The 20,076-nt window shown below is 36.9% G+C and overlaps 2 protein-coding genes across 2 annotated transcripts in view; both read left to right on the forward strand.

Moving 5' to 3' along the window:
• Ttc26 (tetratricopeptide repeat domain 26) overlaps positions 1-8,917 on the forward strand; it is a 36,794-nt gene extending 27,877 nt beyond the window's left edge. Inside the window, exons 15-17 of the mRNA XM_089232162.1 lie at positions 2,842-2,948; positions 7,120-7,253; positions 8,442-8,917. Coding sequence (XP_089088288.1) covers positions 2,842-2,948; positions 7,120-7,253; positions 8,442-8,553 — 353 coding nt within the window. The 3' untranslated portion in view covers positions 8,554-8,917. The remainder of the gene's footprint in view (positions 1-2,841; positions 2,949-7,119; positions 7,254-8,441) is intronic.
• Positions 8,918-17,603: 8,686 nt separating this feature from the next.
• LOC149085768 (ubiquitin-conjugating enzyme E2 Z-like) lies at positions 17,604-18,751 on the forward strand. The gene has a single exon (XM_089232378.1). The coding sequence runs from the start codon at positions 17,881-17,883 to the stop codon at positions 18,604-18,606; it is 726 nt and encodes a 241-aa protein (XP_089088504.1). The 5' UTR covers positions 17,604-17,880; the 3' UTR covers positions 18,607-18,751.
• The last annotated feature ends 1,325 nt before the right edge of the window (positions 18,752-20,076 follow it).

Genomic DNA, 20,076 nt, shown 5'->3' on the forward strand with positions numbered 1-20,076 from the left:
TTTCATTAATACAAATACCACAACAGACAAAATGCCCAATGAAGTGGTTGAAAAAAGATGCTCATAAAAAATATGGAGGTCATATATAAAAATATATATCTAAATTATATCTCAAAAATATACAGCAACTTAATAAGAGCAATAAAAAACCAATAATTATGTTAAAATGTAAATATACATACTGCCCATAAAAAATTATGGTCGTCTTTTCTAAGTATGGATAGCTTCTCGATTTATCCCATATCTTTATTGAATTTCTTTTTAAACATGCCAATTGTGTTAGAATTCACGACTTCCAGAGGTAAGGTATTCCATTTATTCACAACCCTATTAGAGAAAAATTTTCTGTGACACCACAACATAGAATTGTCCCTTACTAAACGATACTGGTATTCCCCTTGTCAAAGCAGTTTGATGGCATATTGATAATTCATGGTCCATCCTATCACAAGAATTTCTCAAGGAGGGGGGGGGGGGGTTTCAAATTTTTTCCCTTCCCATGAAGGGGTTTCATTTCTTTAATGCAGAAACACACCATGCTCTGGGGCAACCCCCCCCCCCCCCGGTTCTTTGCATATGCCAATGCACATATCAAAAGCTGCCAAGACACTTCAAATAAACTCGAGGCATTCTAAAACAAGAAAATTAGATCACCAAAAGCCATAAACAAACATTTGCACACAATGAAAATTTAAATATTCACTTATATGAGAGTGAAACATACAACACCTTAAGCTCTTGTACTTTTTCCTCTCAGTTATTACTAGTGGAATGGATTTTTCTTCCGTTGCATTTACATTACAATTCTCCACAATCATCACTTGTAAAATAAAAACTAGAGCTATATAATTATAATTTTTGTGTGTCACTTAAGTTTTTAGCAGCATCAAATCCATACGAATTGGCTACTTTTGTTCAATTTAAGATTTTGTTGTTCAACAGTGTTATTTAGGAAGTACCATCAACAAACCTTATTATATAGCATGTCCAGGAAACCGTTATTCAGTCTTTGTTCTTCACAACTGGTTATTGAAACATATCTTCAATTGAAAAGGATTGAAATAACGTGCTTATTTTACATATGTCATATATTACCATTCCCCCCCAGTAAGCTTTCTAAACACTCTTTATTTATATGCCATAAAACCCCATTATATTCCCTTATTACGCACCCACATACAACTGTAGTAATGAGTCGTAAAATGACTGATCTTGCATCACCTTCAATAATCAAAACACTTTGTGTCTTTTTGATATTTTTTATTTTTTACATGCCTATGTTGGGCATGTGGTGAAAGAAATACTTGCTTGGCAAGAATTTTTACATGCCTTGCGCATGTCAGGCATTTGTCCAGCCCTGATTTCTATCAATTTAATATGTTTTTATCAATATCACAATTAGCATAATACTCAAGTGTGTCATATTGCAGTCGAGCCTGGAAGTAACAAAGTTGCATGAGAACGTGGAAAAACATTTGCAATGTCCAAAATTTGTTAGAACCGATAAATGATAAATACTCGAGTTTAATGAGAGGAACCACCTGAAGCAGTGTTTCTCAACCTATAGTCTGAGAAGATGTGACAAGTGGTACTTAAATAGCCTTAATGAATGATTATTGTCAAAAACCACTTATACTCTCTAGTGCACAGGTATTCCTTGAAATTTTTAGAAATTATTATACACCAGAGGCATTGGATCTTCAACGTGTGGCCCGCAAGCCACATTTGGTTCTCAAAGCTTTTTGTCATGGCCTGCTGATCATTTTCAGAAAATTATTCATTTCATTTGATCATTTTCATTGAAAAATTGTTAATTCCAGAATTAATGAAAGAAATAATTCTAGAATAAATGGAAGAAATAATTTTGAAATTAATGAAAGACTTGTACTTAAGAAGAATAAATGGATTATAAATGCTTCTCCAAAACAAATTGATGAAAACTCAGAATTAATGAAAGAAGTAATTTTTGAAGCAAATAATTTCAGAATTAGTGAAAAAAAAAATAACTTGTTAAACCAGTGAGAGAAATAATTTTCGTAATTTCTGAGAGATTATTTTACTATCACTAAAAAAAGAATAATTACATAATTGTTGAAAGAAATGATTTCAAAATATATTGAAAAAGAAAATAATTTTTTTTCAAAATTTTACCGAAATAAATAACTTTTGCATCACTGAAATGAGTAATTACAGAATCATTTAAAGTGATTTCAGACTAAAATTAATTCCAGAATTAATTAAATAAAAAATTAATGGCAAAATTTTCTAGAATTAGTGTTAAAAATATTTTCAGAATTAATCACAATCGATTATTAATAAAAGAAATAATTTTAGAATAAATAAAAGTCTTCAATCATTTTTGTCCCTGTTTAACTCAGGGTCCCAATTGATCCCTTCTGTTAAGATGTCACTAAATTACAATAGTTGGTGGCTCTTGGGCTTCGTGAGAAGTTTCAATTCCATCCGCCATGTCTGAAAGGTTGAAGACCCCTGCACTAGAGCCTGTGCAACAATGACACTAAAGTAAGTTGTTCTAGGTGGATGGCATTGGTACCACAGCAAAATATGTGAAATTTCGGTAATTCTTGATCCCGCTTGGCAGTAGTAACCTTCAGGAACATATTAAACATGCCAGTCAAGGGATCACTATATTATATAATAATCTGTCAATGGTATTCTTTTACATAATATTTTGTTATTGGTTTTGAGAGCTATTAATTGACGTCTAAAATGCTTTACAAAAGGTAATTGAATGTGGGTGGGCCACATTCATGCCTCTTTTTAAGTTTTTAGTTTTTCTTTTGTGGTAATTTGAACATTTCTTTCTTCCATATGAAACAGATATCATGAACAAAAAGGCTAGACTGGCCTGGGAACTCTATTTGAAGATGGAAACATCAGGCGAGTCGTTCAGTCTCTTGCAGTTGATAGCTAATGATTGCTATAAGGTAAAACTTAAGATGTCAGAATGCTATTGTGATTAATGCTAACATTATGTAATTTAATGATAAGCCCAATATATCCTAATGAAATTCGTAAGTTGACTAGTTAACAAATAATAAGAAAGGATTTGATAGAGATATTTTAAAGATTTCTAGTTTTAACACCCTTTCTAGATGGCTGTCTTATAGTAAAGTGCAGTGATACCTCGGCTAATGAAGATGATTTATTCTGGAATCACTCATTAGCCGAAATGTGATTTCGCATAGGTTTCCATGAAAAATTGTTTGATTCGTTCCAGATTCTGCCCAAAAATTGCAGATAACTTTTTAAAACACTAAGAAATGCTATAAAAAAGACAAAAACAGACTGAAGTCTAAAATGAACAGCTTTGAAATTGGATAAATGAGAAGTTACAGGAAGATGAGACACTGAAGATCTCTCCATTTTACACTGTGCATAACCAACACCAACTTTAGTAGTCTAAGATCTGGTGTTCACATGACCCAGTCAAGTTAATACGTGTCCCCATACATTTGTGATTTGTTCAGCCCATTTCTGTGTCTGATACATGTGTATGGAAAAGATTAGTGCCCCAAAATGGCTATTCAGTTTGATGTTAAGAGTCTTGCACTGTAGAAAAAGTGTGTGCTCTGAAAACATAGGCTCCTTTATTTTTTTAAATTCATTAAAAAAAAATAATTTCACTAAATCTTTCATTTTTCATGAGATGGTTACAAAAAATTTAGAAAGAGAGGTGGAGGTAAATCTTGGAAAAGATAATGAGTTGGACATGAGTTATCCAAGTTTGAGTGACAGTAATTCTGATAACGATTGATGATATAATTCAGCTCACACCGCAGCTGTTTTATTTTAGCACATGCATCCATTCCTACAAAAATGTTCATTAGCTGAACTCCTATTTGTTAGTCAAGGCAGAAAAATCACAAAAAATCTTTGTTAGCTGAAAAATTCATAAGCTGAGACGTTCATTGGCCAAGGTATATAAGGAATCAAATTTGGCCACAATTTTCATTTGCTGAATCAAAAAATATGTATATATCATTGAATCAGGGTCAAGATGTACACTGATATTTGATGCTTCAAAAAATATTTTTTAGATTTGAGTATGACTGTATGTACAGTACTCTCAATATCCAGTCTAATGTGATCGAATGATACATCAGATAACAAAAAAAGCTGGATTAGCCTGAGTTCTATAAATGCCCACTTCTCATCCCACCCATACGATTAAAAGAACCTTTTTACATCAAAACCTGCTCTTATTCATACTTTCTGACTTCTTAATTCAATACCTTATAAATGTTTGTTACGTACTGTATATTTTAAAAATTTATTACAAAAGAGAACTCCAAGAATAAAAATATTGTACATATTTGAGGATAAATTTTAAAATGTCTAACCTAATTGCAGGAAACACAAAATCCTGCACACTGTCAGTATGAATGTCACTGTCATACACTTTCAGAATAAACTAGACATCAACATAAAACGTAGATATAAGTTCTTACAAAAATTATTTTACCATTCATATTGATTAAATGAACAAATGTGAAAAGGCTGTGTTGTAATTGAGTATTATGGTACAGTGGATCTCGCTTATAACGTTCTTACTTAGAACGTTTTCTTGCTTAGGATGCCTTTTTTGGTGATCCCCACTCTTACTAATACAGTGATCTTTTGCTTATACACCCTTTCATTTATATGTTTCTCAGTTATAAAGCGATTTTTTGCAGTCCCAGCCAAAGGGATAGGAAAGCAATGCTATTTTTTTTTTCATCTACACGACTTTCATTTACATGACCCATTTTGTGATGTACCTCTCAGTTGTAAGCCGCAGAAAGTTCTGTTTTTTTTGCGTTTTCTCCCCCAAAAATGATTTTTAAAGTGTCTAAACCAGAGGTCTTCAACCTTTATGCAGTCGAGAGCATGGCCTGCACTCCATCATCTAGAGAGGAGCACCCTTACTGCTAGTTTGACATACCTACAAATGCATGAAATCGGGATGATTTCAATCATTGGATGCAATTTGTACTAGGTGTTCGATTGGAATGTTGATCGAGTGCTCGCGAACACGGAATCAGAAAAGAGCATTGAGCACTCTGGGTGATTCAGGGAGCACCAGGTTGAAGATGCCTGGTCTAAAGAGATTTTCAATGAAGAAGCTTTCATGTGTAGTTGAATTTGTTATATTTTTGCATCAGAGAACATATTCTTTCTTCTGTCTTTGGACTATTTGGACTATAGTCCTATTTCTTTCTGTGACTGACTGGCCATCAATCGGAATGGGTTCACTATGAAGGCTATTTTTCACTCCATAAAACCCTCATTGTGAGATTCCAGTACATCATCACCTTGTTCAATGTGGCTTATTAGTATCAATTGACCAGGCCCCTTCACGGGTGTTAGGGATTTCAATTGAAGGAGTTAGTTGAATTGATGTGATGAGAGAATGGTGGCAGAATTGTGAACTTGCAACCAGTAGCAAGCGCTTTAGAAAGATGGCACATTTTTGTTTCCACAAGAGATATTCCAGTCTGTATTAGCTTTGCTGTGTTTCCTATATGTAAAATTGGTAAATGAAAGTCGTTATTGATTTCATTCAAAATGCACGAATGAAAGTTTGATGATAACTGATTTAGGAGAACTACAAAACATTGCTTCTGAAATGCATGTGGCAATGATGAGATCAATGTGAAGAAAATTAAAAAAATAATAATTCAGGAACATCTGCCCCAAAGTTCTTCAAAAATTTTACAACTAGCTTCCAGTTGTACAAATCAAAAAGACAACTTTTTCCAGGATAGACGGCATGAATTTTCTGTAAGATCTACATGCAAACTAAGCTCATATTTGGAAAGAGCAGGAAAAGATTCCAAAAGGCAACAGCAATTCCTTCAGAATATTTAGACTTAAGGCGAGCTATAAGCGTTATAAGATTGACAAAGTTCTAAATTGAATTGTCACGAAAAGGGTATTTGCAGAATCAGCAATTAAACATTTTGGCGATAATTTGATTTTGAATTTTGCCAAAATCTCATCACTTGTAGCTCACCAGTAAACTTGATATTCTGATGCAAATGACGCCACTTTATATGATTTCTTCTCCTTTTTCTAAATATGTGCTTAATTTGCATATAGGTCTAGTGGGAAACATTACACATTTGAGTTTTTTTCAGGTTTGTCACATTTTTTTTACATAATCAATTATCCACCATAACTCAAAAATGTTCAAAATAGGACATAGTTGGTAGGGTAATTGGGCTCATCTAACACCCCCTTTCATTTGGCAGAACTATTCATGTTTACCCTGTGTGTACAGTCAGACTCACTTATAATGAAGTCGAAAAATACAGCAAAAATATTTTTTACACTTAAACTTCATTACATCCGTACCCTCTTGATGAGCATGGCTAAGCAATATGAAATTCATGGGAAATGCAAAAGCTTCATTATATGTGTGAAAATTCTTCATACCCGTGTTTGGTATAAGCAAGTTTCACTTTATTTACAAACTGCCAAGTATTTCTTCATATTTACAAAACTGTTCATTTCAAACTAGTCTTCTGGTTCTAAAGCACATGCCATTTCCTTGAGCATCTTTCACATTTACAAACTTTTGATTTTTGAGAACTAATTTTCAAATTCTGTTTAAGAAAACAAATCATATCAGCTATATATTTCATATTTAAAAGATGTACATTATCATACAAACATTCAAATATTAACTAGTTAACTTGAAGCGGATTTCAACTATTCAGGCAGTGATTCCAAGCTCTTAGCAACCATTTCTTACAAATATATGATTGTAGAATATTCAAAAAGTAGTAGTTACAGGAAAGTTTAATTTTCTTCAGGGGAGTTACAACCCATCACAGCAATGCAACACATATGTTGAGCAGACCTTTTTTTCCCCAAATATTTGCTAGGAAAAATTTAGAAAATGACAATTTGGTGTACTTAAAAGTGGAATGATCTAATATGCATACACAGATGGCAGAAAAATTTATTTTTTAATGATCACATTGTCCACTGAACATCATTTCTTATTAGCCATAACTTTACTAAGCAATGTCAACACTGCTTCGCTGTATTTTCTGTTTGGGTTGCTTGTTCAATGAATACTTTTTTTTTCCTTTGGAACATTTAAAACATTAGATGGGCCAGTTCTTCTATGCAGCAAAAGCATTTGATACCCTCGAGAAAGCTGACCCTAATCCAGAGTATTGGGAAGGTAAGAGAGGCGCTTGTGTTGGAGTTCTTCAGATGATAATTGCAGGACATGAACCGAAGTAAGCAAACAAATTTTCTTCCACTACCATTCACGAGTGTACTTTTCACGAAGCTTGTCTATTTGTTCTCACATTGTATTATACATTGATACATCTGCTTTGCAGTAATTATTAAGTTCTGTAGAGCCATGATTATGATGGAAATGAAAGACAAACATGAATTTTGTCAATTTATATACTATTTATCAATTGATTTGCAGAATGAAATTTTGATAGTGTGCAGGTTTTTACTCAATGTGCTAATATATGGTAACGCAATATTACATGTTATCCATGGCGTATGCGAATACCTAAATAGTCTGACCGTGATATACACGTATAAAAAGAGTACACATTATTAAAATGGAGCAATGTACGATGTGGTGCAATGTTTATCTTTCTTTCATGGTAAATCTTGTGAAAAAGTGTTCTCTATATTTTCATATTCGAAATTGGGGAGTCATTTCATGGACAACCTTTATATTTGAGAAAAAGCAAATTTCTTCAAAATTCACAAATTAACAAACATGTGGGACAATGTTTGTGACTTTTTATTGTAAAAATTTTGTGATTAAGTTATATCATGGGAATTTCATTCTCAGTCACCTCATTGGACATTTTGCCTGTTATGGCCTTGTATTTGTATTAAAACAGAAGCAGCAGTCCAAATGACTGCCATTGGCCCTTCTAGGTATATATATTTAATACATCGTCTCAATAAAATGCTTCGACAAGGGGACACCAGTATCGATTGGTAAGGGGCAATTGTAGGTTATGGTGTCACATGGAGTTTTTCCTCTAATAGGGTTGTGAATAAATGAAACAGCTTACTTCCAGAGGTCATGAATTCTACCACAATTGACACATTTAAAAAGTATGATAGGCATAATGGAATATAACGAGAAGCTATCCATACTTAGAATAAGACAACCATAATTTTTATGGGCAGTGTATTATACATTATTAATTATTAGTTTTTTTATTGCTCTTATTGGGTTGCTGTTTTTTTATATGGTTTAGATATATTTGACATCCATATTTTTTATGGACATCTGTTTTTTTAGCCACCTCATTGGACATTTCGCGTGCTATGGTCTTTGTATTTGGATTTTTATTGTATTTGTGTATAGATATGAACTCCAAATGCCATTTTAGCAGTTTAGTCTAATAGAATAATAGTTTTTAATTTAAATTTTTTAAATTTTTCAGAGAGAGCATCCATGAAATACTCCAGATGCTTCGTAATACATCCAACCCGCAAGTCGAGCAAATTATTCGCGTGATGAAAGTCTGGGCAAAAGAAAACAGGATGGCTATTTAGAGCCCATATGCAGTGGTTTACACTTACACCACCATTTTTTGCGTGAACTATTTTTTTATTAATTAGCACACTTTTAATAGCTATCAATATCCGTCCAAAATTGCATTTACTACTGTCAAGTCCTAGGTCGCAATGATTTATGTATACATCAAGATAAATACTGTTTGTGTGAAAAAAAGAAAAGAGAAATGACCTGTAACGGGTGCTATGGTGATAAATCTGTTAGACTGACAAGACACCAAAAGTTAAACACAGGGGGATTCAAAAGTCATGCAACTTGTAATGAAGTACAGTAAAATCCCTCTTAACGGTTACCTCTCAGATGCAGTGTGTCACCCTGTTTTAAATAAAAACTTCCTCTGGCAAAAAGCCTATTTAAATGTAATTTGCTCTACTTAACAGCCACCTTCAGATACGGACACAGACACCATTTTCATCATTGATTCCATTGGATTAAAATACATGTACGGACACCAATAGTTGAAATTTTAGTTTGAATTATGCTCACTAGATGGCAGTACAGTTCCTTTATTTGGTTCATTTTATGGCTACTTTTGAATGAAATTTTGGTTTGAAGTTTGTTTATGTTTGACAGCTCTGATGTGAGTTTAGGATCTAAAATCATGTGTTGCTGGTTTTGCTTGTGTATAGTAGACTCTTGATAATCTGGCATTTTTTAGACAGGTTTTCTTTGTGTGCCCATGGAAGAGGAAAACATGTCACTGCATGTCTTTCCACAGAAGTTTGCATTATTTAAATGGGCTTTTTCAATCGACTTTAAGTAATCCGGTGATTTCAATAATCCTGTACACTCTGGTCTGATATGTGCCAGATTAGCGAGATTAATGCCCAAGTGACATGGTGGTAAGATGCCCGTCTACCACCGTGAAGGTTGTTGTCATGGTTCCGAGTTCGAACCTGAGGGAGGATATAAATAAGATATTTTCCCTAATATGTTTGAGGTGACCACCGATAGACAGCGCCTTTCCAACCCATCTCATTAATGACAGTAAATAGCAATATAGCAGTATGGCCAGAGTTGGTGTTTGGAGAAGTAGTAGATTAACGAGATTCTACTGTATTTTTTACATGATTTCACGCTGTTTAATATGGCCAGTTCTAGTAATCATCGCTGTCTATCACTGAGGGGATATTTACCCCTGATGTCATCAAATACTGTAATTTATGATGGTATTGGCAGAACATTATGCTTCCAGAAATGATAATGTCAGAATAGAAGAGCATACCACCAAAATATCCGAGAAATTATTGAGAGTCATCTGAAGAAGATGATGATATGGAAGAAGCAGGGTGTGAGGAGCAAGAAAGCAGTGTCAAAAACTATTTGGTTTTTGAAGTATTGGACTGGATGGACTAAATCAGTTTCCTGTAAACCCAGTGAGGGGAAAGGATTTTATCGCTCAGCTTGGAATCTAATTTTTGAAGGAATTAAAATATTCAGCAGAACCCATCAAACATGTCTATTGATCAGTTTTTTCCAAAAGATGTAAATTCAGTATGCAGACTTTTTTAAATAATGAACGTGATCTTCACGCATTGCCGAAAGATATGTATGATTTGTCCAGGGAATTTGTTAGTGTTAAACTTCTTTGTATAATATTTCAACTGTGCATCATTGCAATAATTACCTACTTTCATAACTTTAAACTAATCTTATATTGTCAGAATTGTGTTAATTTTCAAATAATGAAACATTTTATAGTTATTGTTAATACCATATTTCACAGTTTCAACAGGAACCTTCTCAGATATGGTCACCCCTCTTTTATGGACAAATTTTTTGTCCCGTAAGTGCCCGCCAAGGAGGGATTTTCATGTACTTTAGTTATGAAATGCTACAAAGTAAGTAATAAATCCTAAAACTACTTTTTTTTTAACGAAACAGCATTTATAGATATAAAGAAACATTTCCATCGAAATATCACAACAAAGTTCTGCAAAGGAATGTGGACAAGGTGTATGTGTGGTTTAGTAGTAGTACTCGTTAAAAATGGGGGAAGCCTCTTTCATGAATAAAAGTGTAAATCCTTTTTACCAGGCTTGTGGTCTTTTCTCATGAAATGGCTGCTTTGACTATATGCAGGGTGCATAGGTAACAGGGCGTGTCAGATGAAACGAGCTTCATCTGTATATAGCGCAGAATCAAGTTTCTCAATGTCATTTTCATCAATGAACGATCCCAGCTATGGACAATAATTTAAACATGCAATTTAATCAGGAGCTTTCGATTCCTGAACCACGGAAACATGCTAAGCCTTAAACTTGAATTTCTTTGGGTCTCTGTGAACAGTCCCATATGACAAATTCATTTGTTATACCGGCTTTCATACACTCTTTGAAGGCAAGTTTAAAATTTTGTTTCTCGTTTCGTACATTTCTGGCCTAATAGAGACGAACATCCACTTCTCTAGTCACTGCATTCTAATTAGATGATTGTCATCTTGTTGTGTGCAGAAACATTAGAAAATTTCTTTGGGAATGTCTAAATAATGGTTTTTCATATGAATGAATTATACGAATAGAAAGTCTTTTCTCCTCGGAGAAAAACAGGCTTGCCCGTACAACAAACTAAAAGCTACTGCAAGTATCAGTGTGCATGGAAAATGAAAAATCACTTTTCATTTAGAAAAGTATAGTATCAAAAGGAAAACTTCTACAGGGTGTCCTGTAAGTCGTAATTTGTTCTTAGTGTATATATAAGTTGTAGAGATATGGTTCTAATTTGAAAAATGCTTAAAATGTGTTCAAGAATCACTTTGTACCAGTTTGGAGAGAAAATAGTGTGTCATAAAATAAAAAAATTAAATTTTTATGTGGTCCTTCTGTCCTCTTACTTCCAATCAGAAAGTTGTTGCTCTGTCTCTCCTGAAGCCAACAAAAAAGTTTCATGATCCTGAATGCAATATTCTCTGAGGTATTTAAATTCAAAAATTGGAGAAAAGCTGAGAAACAATAGCATAAATGAGGGAAAGAAGCGTTGACTGTTGGTTTGTGCTGTTCTTTCCCAGCTTTTCTTCGATTTCGGAATTCAAATATCACGGTGAATATTGCACTCGAAAACTTGGATTTTTTTTTGGCTTCAAGAGAGACAGAGCAACAGCTATCTAATTCGAAGATAGAGGGCAGGGACCGTTTAAAAATTTATTTTTATTTTATTTCACACTCGAAACTTGTACACAGTGATTCATGAACATATGTTGAGCATTTTCTGAATTGAAACTATCTATGTATGACGAACAGGTGATGTGAGATAAAGGTTGAATTTAGACTTACGATGTATAATCAGTAGAATTTTAAAAATCGAATATTTCATAGCGGGTTGCGTGACTTTTGGATCACTCTGTAGTAACTGTATCGAAAAAGTCTCTCCGCAGAGAGCAGGCAGGCCTGCAACACGATACTGACAAAACATGAAAATTCAAGCATTTCCTTCAGAAAGTGGAAGCCAGATGGCAGCATGAACTCGAAACAAGCGCAACTCGACAACATAAATACGTTAGGGCCAAGCATACACTCAGAACATACATTCTCCGGCATGTGCCGATTCGTTTGAAATTCCGTAAAGGAATGTGTGTACGAGGTGCATGTTCGGTTAAGTAGTAGTAACTGTATCGATCCTTTTATAAGGGTGCCTTGAAATCTTGTTTTATATGGTGAATGTTTTATCATGTTCAAAGTCATACCAAAAAATTTAAATTATACAATATTTTCCAATCATAAAATACAGTAGAATCTCAACTATCCGGCTCGCGATTATCCGGCCTAAACTCTTGGCGTCATGACGTCACCAAATCATCGGAGCTGTCGCCAAACTTTTCTAAGTTGTTAATCTGGCGATATTTACAAAGCAATGCGTTAATTTTCATTTTCACGTAAGATAATGATTATTTACAGGCGAAAAATGGCATAATAAATGATAAATAAGAATTATTTACATAATTTCCAAAACAATATTTATATTCTCGGACTTCCTTTTTCTATTATAAATTTTTGTGTGTTACCGCCAAACCCGAAGTTGGCTGCTTCGCGAACTGGCCGGCTATTGTCCGAATTTTGTGCTTTGGCCGGCCGTTATATGTCGATGACTAATACATGGATCACTAAGATATCGATATTCAGATTTCTTTGATCGTTAGGGTTGTCATAGATAACCATAATAATTATGGCTAATTATAAATGGCCATAATTAATACAAAAAAAAATTAAAAATAAAATACGCCAACATGGCTATGACCCCGAATCATAGTTACCGATTTTTTAGGAACAGATATATAGGGGCCTGCAGAAAGTCTCTGCGCGAAGCTTTAACGTCACTGAAGTCGTCCATTTCACCTGTAGCCATTGGATATACCAGCCCGTCGTATGTGAAATCTTTACCTTTTTTTTTGCAGTATATCCAATGACTATAGGTGAAATGGACGACTTCAGTGGACGCCACGAGCTTCGCGCGGAGGCTTTCGGCTATAGAAAGTGTTGCCAAAGCACGGCGAAAGTACGACTTTCGGACACTGGGCCGGAAAGTTCGTGAAGTAGACAACTTTGGGCTTTTGCAGTGGCATACACATTTATGTATAAAGTTCTGACCTGTACCAAGAGATCACAAAATATGAGCGGTTTTTTGGTATTGGAATGGTGTTTTTGATGGTATAGTCGAAGTGGGGAATTTAAGAACTCCGGCTTTCCTGTTATACGGCCCGCCACATTAGGTCGGATAGTCGGGATTCTACTGTACATAATTCTTGTTAATCAATAATCCTCAAGATAAGTATGTTTTGCACATGGAGTTTAGATCTAGTCTTCATTTTGATTATATTTCTAGTCGGATTATTTAGTCATGTTATGGTTTTTTCATTATAGAAAAGTCTGTTCTTATAAGTGGAGATTCTATTTTCTAAATGAATTTATTTGGTTGTAATAATTATATTGATGCTGTATTAAATGTTTTATTCAATGAATTATGTTGAAACTATGATGTGGGAAGATCTTATTAATTTTTTCCCACACTCAAAAACATAAATGCTTGTTTGAGAGCCAACTAGTGCAGCATTAGCAGTTTCATTTACAAAAAGTACATTGTGTAGCCCAGTTCGAACTTGTTTGAAACAGCAAATTGAAAGTCATAGATGTAGACCCGTATCCGGCCCATGAGACCGAGCCCCCAACATTTGCCATCCCGTCTCCATAGTAACCTATGGAAATATTATGTTTGAGCCCTCTCAGGCGCGGATCCAGGATGGTGTTGTGGAAAGGTCAAATTGTGTAAGTTCGTCTGATCATCCCGAATTTTACGGGACATACAAATTTTCTCATATTATTCGGTTCTTACGAGGGGTGGTCGTTCCTATCGCCTCAATCTGGATCCGCGCCTGAGTGAAGATGCTTCGAATGGAGTAAAAAGCAGACATCTTCAGCTGCGAATAGAGTCGAAGGAGGCGAATCCAGGGTGATATGTCGGAAAAGAGCGACTTATTGTGTGGATTAAATCGGATCGTCCCGTATTTTACGGGACAGACAAATTTTTCTCATAGTAGCTCTGGGAATGGGTGGTCGTTCCTATTCTCCCCCCCCCCCCCCCCGCGATCTACCTTAGCGAAGGCAAACATCTTTAGCTGCGAATGGAGCAGAGCCAGACAGCTTCAGTTGCGAATGAACCGAGGCAGGCATTCAGCTGTAAATGAGGCCGAGATGGACATCATCAGCTTCGAATGGAGTGAAGAAGCGACGGATCATCCCTTATTTTACGGGGGCAGACAAATTTTCCCCATATTATTCGGCTCTTGGTAGGGGCGATCGAATCCGTCTCTCCCCTCTGGATCTGCGCGTGAGCCCTCCCAATAACTTTACGTCCATAAGATGCGTGCTAAATAAAATTTTTCCGCTCAATGATGGAATAGTAAAGTTGGCATCATTTTCATTGAATAAGTTTTGCTCACATAACTTGGTTAACTTGAAAAATAGAAAACACTGGTGGGTAGAAGCAACCCATTTAGCAGGAGACCTTCGCCACTACCTCCTATATAGATATATAGGAGCTAGTGCCTCCGCGCGAAGCTCGTGACGTCACTGAAGGTAATTTCGCCTATGGCTATTGGATATAGCATGCGCCATTTTTACCGTTTTTTGTAATATATCCAATACAGGCGCGGGGGTGATCGTCCCCCCCCCCCCCAGAAAAATGCGAGTATGATAATATTGCATTTAATAAATCCGTTGAAAATTATTTGTATCAATGTTTTTGATGAAATAACAAATTCAAGAAAGCTTTGGCCAAAAAATAAGTATGACGTATGGTCATCCCATTCGCAATGTGAAAAATCACCCCTCGCAACAGCGAGCTCTAGATCTGCCACTGATCTACTAGTTGAGATGGCCGCCTTCAGTGACGTTACGAGTTCGGTGTTGATAGGCGGCGATATATATAATTATAAATTATACTCTTGGCTCATAGTGTTTAGACGGCACTGCATAGAGTCTCCACTGAATCGGGGTCAACTTTACTCCTAAAATTTTTGTGCACTATGACTATGAATTCGCTCAAAAAAAGAAATAATAATTTAGTAAATAGGAAGAGATGGGGGGGGGGGAAGATGTTCCGGATCAGACCTACTGGAAGGACAGGCATGTCCCTTGAGGTCAAAAGTGTATGTTTAATGTGTTTCTGTATATGTTTGTATGTTATTAAAAAAAAAAATGGGGGGGGGGGGGGGACGGCACATGAAAAAAATGTGGCTCAAAGGAGGCTACGGGTGAAAAAGAGGTTAAGAAACACATTGATTTTAGCCATTTCTCGCCACAGTTAGCCAGCCGCGCTTATGATCGAGTGATCATAGTGACGGACTTCAAGGACCCAACCGGTGGTGCCACAATGGTGGTCAGCTGAAGGTGAGTTTCCTGTGGTTCACAACTTCAAGGGGCGAATGCGAGCCGATCTCCTTAGCTAAAAAGTCACAATTTGAAATGTAGACGGCAGCACACGAGATATGTAGAGAAAAAGAAAGGTAGAGCACTCGTCCGGCATACGTAGGGTTACCAGACGTCCCCTCTAACTTTTTAGAAAAAAAAGTCACCCTTTGGTCCTCCTTTTCAGGTTGTCGTCATTATTTTTCTTTATTTTTTCTAGGGAATTTTTTTTCCACTCTGAAACATAAATCTCTCCATTGACATGAGTGTTTGATGTGTTTTTTCCCGCACATGATAACACTTTGAACAATCGCCATCGAAATTCCCAGAATATTAGAATCCAAGTTGCAAGCAGGGCCCAAGATTTGCTCTAAGATAATGTGAAAAAAATAGACCGTACAATCCATCGATGACCATTGTGGCATCGAAGCGACTGCTTCAATGATCGGTGGAACCGCTCCACTAGTTCATTGCTGGCAGGCAGGGTTGGGTTTTTGACGCTTGTCATGTCAAAAACTGTCGAAAACCGTCAAAAACCTAAATGAATGTTTTTGTATAATATTTTGAATACAATAAGTTGATAACATGGATGAGAAAATACTTTTTTTATATACAGTTTTAAGTTTTGTTTTTAAACACTAATTTATTATCAATGTTGTGAAATAGTTTTTTTTTAAAACCTGATAGATATGTTAAATAACAAAAAATAACTTACTTTTATGCAGATTAAATTGTTTTATATTTTTAATTGCTGTATAGTTAAAACCCACTTCACAACCCACTGACCGACTTCACAAATTTCTATGGGCGCGCCACCATCTCCGACGCAACTGTTGCGTTGCAGACTGCTTGAAATGTAGCGTGTAGAGCAAAGCTGCATTAAGAGTCTCTTTCAAGCGGCTTTGGTGTAGAGCCTCAATATATATTCTTATATGTATTATTATTACTATTATACTTTGCACATTGGCTCTCTCTTAACAAGCACGCTCTGGTCACGTGAAAGAAGCTCAGTACATTCTGTACTGAAACACGAGATGATCACGTGACCGGATGCTCCTTCGGAGGGTTCGAAGGGCCATGTGTGTGAGAACATCAGTTCAGCTTCAGCTCTCACACGAGATGCACCCACGTCGTCTTTCTATCTCTCTTAAAAATGTACCATGTAAATAATATCTTCTACATAGCATCATAATTAAAGATAACGTATCTCTAATTATGATAAACAACGTCTCATTCATACAGACTCAGATGCGCTACCGTCACAACTTAGCATTAGCATTTAGCAAGCGTAAAACCTATATTCTAGAAACCTTGGCGTAAAACACTTTCGTTAAGAAAGCAAGCCGCAAGCTTAGTGCTCAAACAGGAAGAGGTATCAAAACCAGAAAGGCATCATTTGATTTGTGTTTAGGAGACATAAAAAACACCGATAAATTTTGAATACTTATTCAGATATGAACGTTTCGTTGCGCAACTCTTTTCGAACGCTCCCAGTATCATCAGATGATTTAATCCCTTAAGTGGTTTTTAACATTTTTCTGCTATTCATTTTAAGTCACATTGGAAATCACTAAACCTTTAAAAAATTACCACCTATTTAAAAAAAAAAAAAAATCCGATTGGGAGCTGATAAATGATTTCCCCCCCCCCCTCCCCACATACACACAATACAGTAAAAAAAAACAAGGAAAAAAAAACGATCGGCGTTTTTTCTGTTATTTATGCCGTAAACATAATCGTATAACTACCCGTAAGGGAAAAGATACATCCTTTCTATCTCCCTTCTGTTAGGGGCCGTTCAAGTATTACGTAAGCAAATTTTTAGCCATTTTTGACCTCCCCCTCCCCCTTGTCAGCAAAATTTCGTCACCAGCTCTGCCCCTCTGAATCCAACTCATATTTTCATAAAGGGTGGTTGATGACGTAAGCATTATCCGAATCCCCCTCCCCCCCCTGTCATCAAAAGTCAGTAAATCGGAAACCCTTCAAGTAATACTTGAACGGCGCCTCATCAGACTTGGAGAAAAGCTGACTCCGCCCACTGGCAGTTAATTAATAGGACGGGGGGGGGGGGTAATAACATGCTATAAGGAGAAAAAAAACTTACGGGGGTATGCCGTGTCGGGGTTGCCGTTTTGAGAGAGTTTTATTAAGAAACTAAGATATATTTTTCGAGAATGCCATTGTAAGAGTTAAAAGACGTATTCACGTCAAAAAAGAGGGGAGTAATTCCTTTAGTTCGAAAGTTCAACAGATTAAAAGGCGGTAAGGCTCATTCAATCGAATCAAAAAAACATCGGGTCAATTTTTGAATACTACAGATCTAAATTTGTAGTCGAAATTAAATGAAGTAAATCCACATATTAGGCCTATTCTACCGCTCGATTTTATTTGTAAACAGTAAAAATGACTCCATCCACGTTGTGCCTCAAGAGGATCGCATATGACATCGAGAACCTAAAGAAGGACTCGCCACCCGGAATATTTGCGGAGAGGGATGACCACGTCCCAACCAAAGTCCACGCCTTGATCATAGGACCGCCCGGGACACCGTACGAGGGTGGCTTCTTTTACTTCGTCGTGTTTTTCACCGCAGATTATCCCTTTTCGGCGCCGATAGTACACTTCAAGACGACCGGAAATGGAAGTACTAACTTCCCCTACCTGCAGAGCAATGGCAACGTCCGTTTAAGCTTGCTCGGGAGCCGCGATGGGCCACAATGGGATCCACGGTTTTCTTTACAAACTGTGCTCGAGTTCATTCGAGATCTCATATTAGAGGATTATGAGCCTTTTTACTGGCCATTGAAGAGTCTCGAAGGAGACACGTTTGAAGACAGAACAAGATACGCGACGATGAGGGTTGCCGTTTGTGGCATGTTGCAGGGCCTGAATCGAGACACGGAAGGAATGCCAAAACTCCTGAAGGACAACATGGAGCAATCGTTCTTGGAAAGATACCAGTTGTATGTGAAGATCTGCACCGATAAGGCGGGCGTGTTAGGGCGCTACAAGATGCTACGGTTGTTGAAGGAAATGGTCGAATACGTGTTCCCAACGTTTCGACCATCGCTCGATTACTCCATCCTCTTGAGGAACATAACTGACATTCGATTAAAGTTAGCGAGATAGGGCGATTATTATTTGGACAGATCGGTGTTAAAAATTATTAGAATTAGTAGGTCAGAATCGTATATAAATTTATATCAAAATCCATAGACACGAAAATTATTTGACTCATACAGTTATATTGGATATAAAATTATTTTAATTTTATCAGTCTTCCTTTTTCATTGAAATCGAACCAGATCATGGCCCCACAAACTTGGGGGGGGGGGGATGGGCTCACTGGGCTTAAGCTCTGGGGACCGGGACGATTCTCATTTTTTGTTATTTCACGTTATAAATTCATTATAAAGGGCCCCGTGAAAGTCAGGTCTGAGGGGCCCTACACCAGGATGTGAGGTCACACGATCCAGACCTATCGTTATGAGCTTACTACCGAGTGAGTTGTGCCGGAAGTTTGAGTGCATATACATTCCATCGTGGTGTGTGTGTCTGTATATATGTGTACGCCCGAGTGGCGTGGTGGCAAGATGCTCATCAACCACAGTGAAGGTTGTTGTCACGGTCCCGGGTTCGAACCCAAGGGAGGATATAGATAAGATATTTTCCCTAACGAATTTGAGGCGACCACCGATAGACAGCACTTTCATTTCCAATCCATCTCATTAATGACAGTAAATTGCAATATAGCGATATGCAAACACCAAACATGGCCCCCGTTCTGTCACTTGTGGGATATAAGCAGACTACCCTGCGGCTGGGCCATTCTGGAAAAAAGAAAAAGCCCCTCTAGCCACCAAGACCACGGGCCGACCCACGCAAAGGACTACAAACATTAACACCAAACATGGCCCAGCTCTGAAGCAGATTACCTAGCGGATGGGCCATGCTGGAAAAACACTCTTGATGTCCGGGCCCGGCAGGCATTCCCGACGCGTAAGCCACAGGACCCAACCCCGCCGAGGCCCCCATCGCCTCCGACTCACGGCAATCACACCCATTAAGTCCCCGGAAACCCCCGCCAACGAAAACATCCCGAGAATATAGCGATATGGCCAGAGTTGGTGTTTGGTGAAGTAGTGTATATATATGTGTGTGTTGTTGTCACAACGATTGTATGTACAGTATAACGATTAACGAATGTATATTGCACCGTACGAAAGGGCCCCCAATCTCACTCCTTATCATTCAGAATTTTCTCAGGCACGACTGCGCCCTCCGTGGCAATAAGCTAAAATCGCGTAAGCGATAGAGACTGGTCGTGCTCAGTCTGTTCTTTATATGGTATATATATATATATTTATTTATTTACATATTATATTACAATGGGATGGACCATGAGCTTTTAGTACACCGCCAATCGACTGATTTTACAAGGGGACACCAGTATCGATTGGTGAGGGACAATGTGAGGTCGCGAGGGAATTTTTCTCTAATAGGGTTGTCAATAAATGGAATAGCTTGCCCCCCGGAGGTAGTAAATTGTAACACAATTGACACGTTTAAAAAGAAATACGATAAACATGTTGGGGTAAA

Source organism: Pholcus phalangioides, unplaced genomic scaffold (genome assembly GCF_987345545.1).
Source record: "Pholcus phalangioides strain wild (caught in Gottingen) unplaced genomic scaffold, Ppha-v1.0 ptg000005l_1, whole genome shotgun sequence".
Classification (NCBI taxonomy): domain Eukaryota; kingdom Metazoa; phylum Arthropoda; class Arachnida; order Araneae; family Pholcidae; genus Pholcus; species Pholcus phalangioides.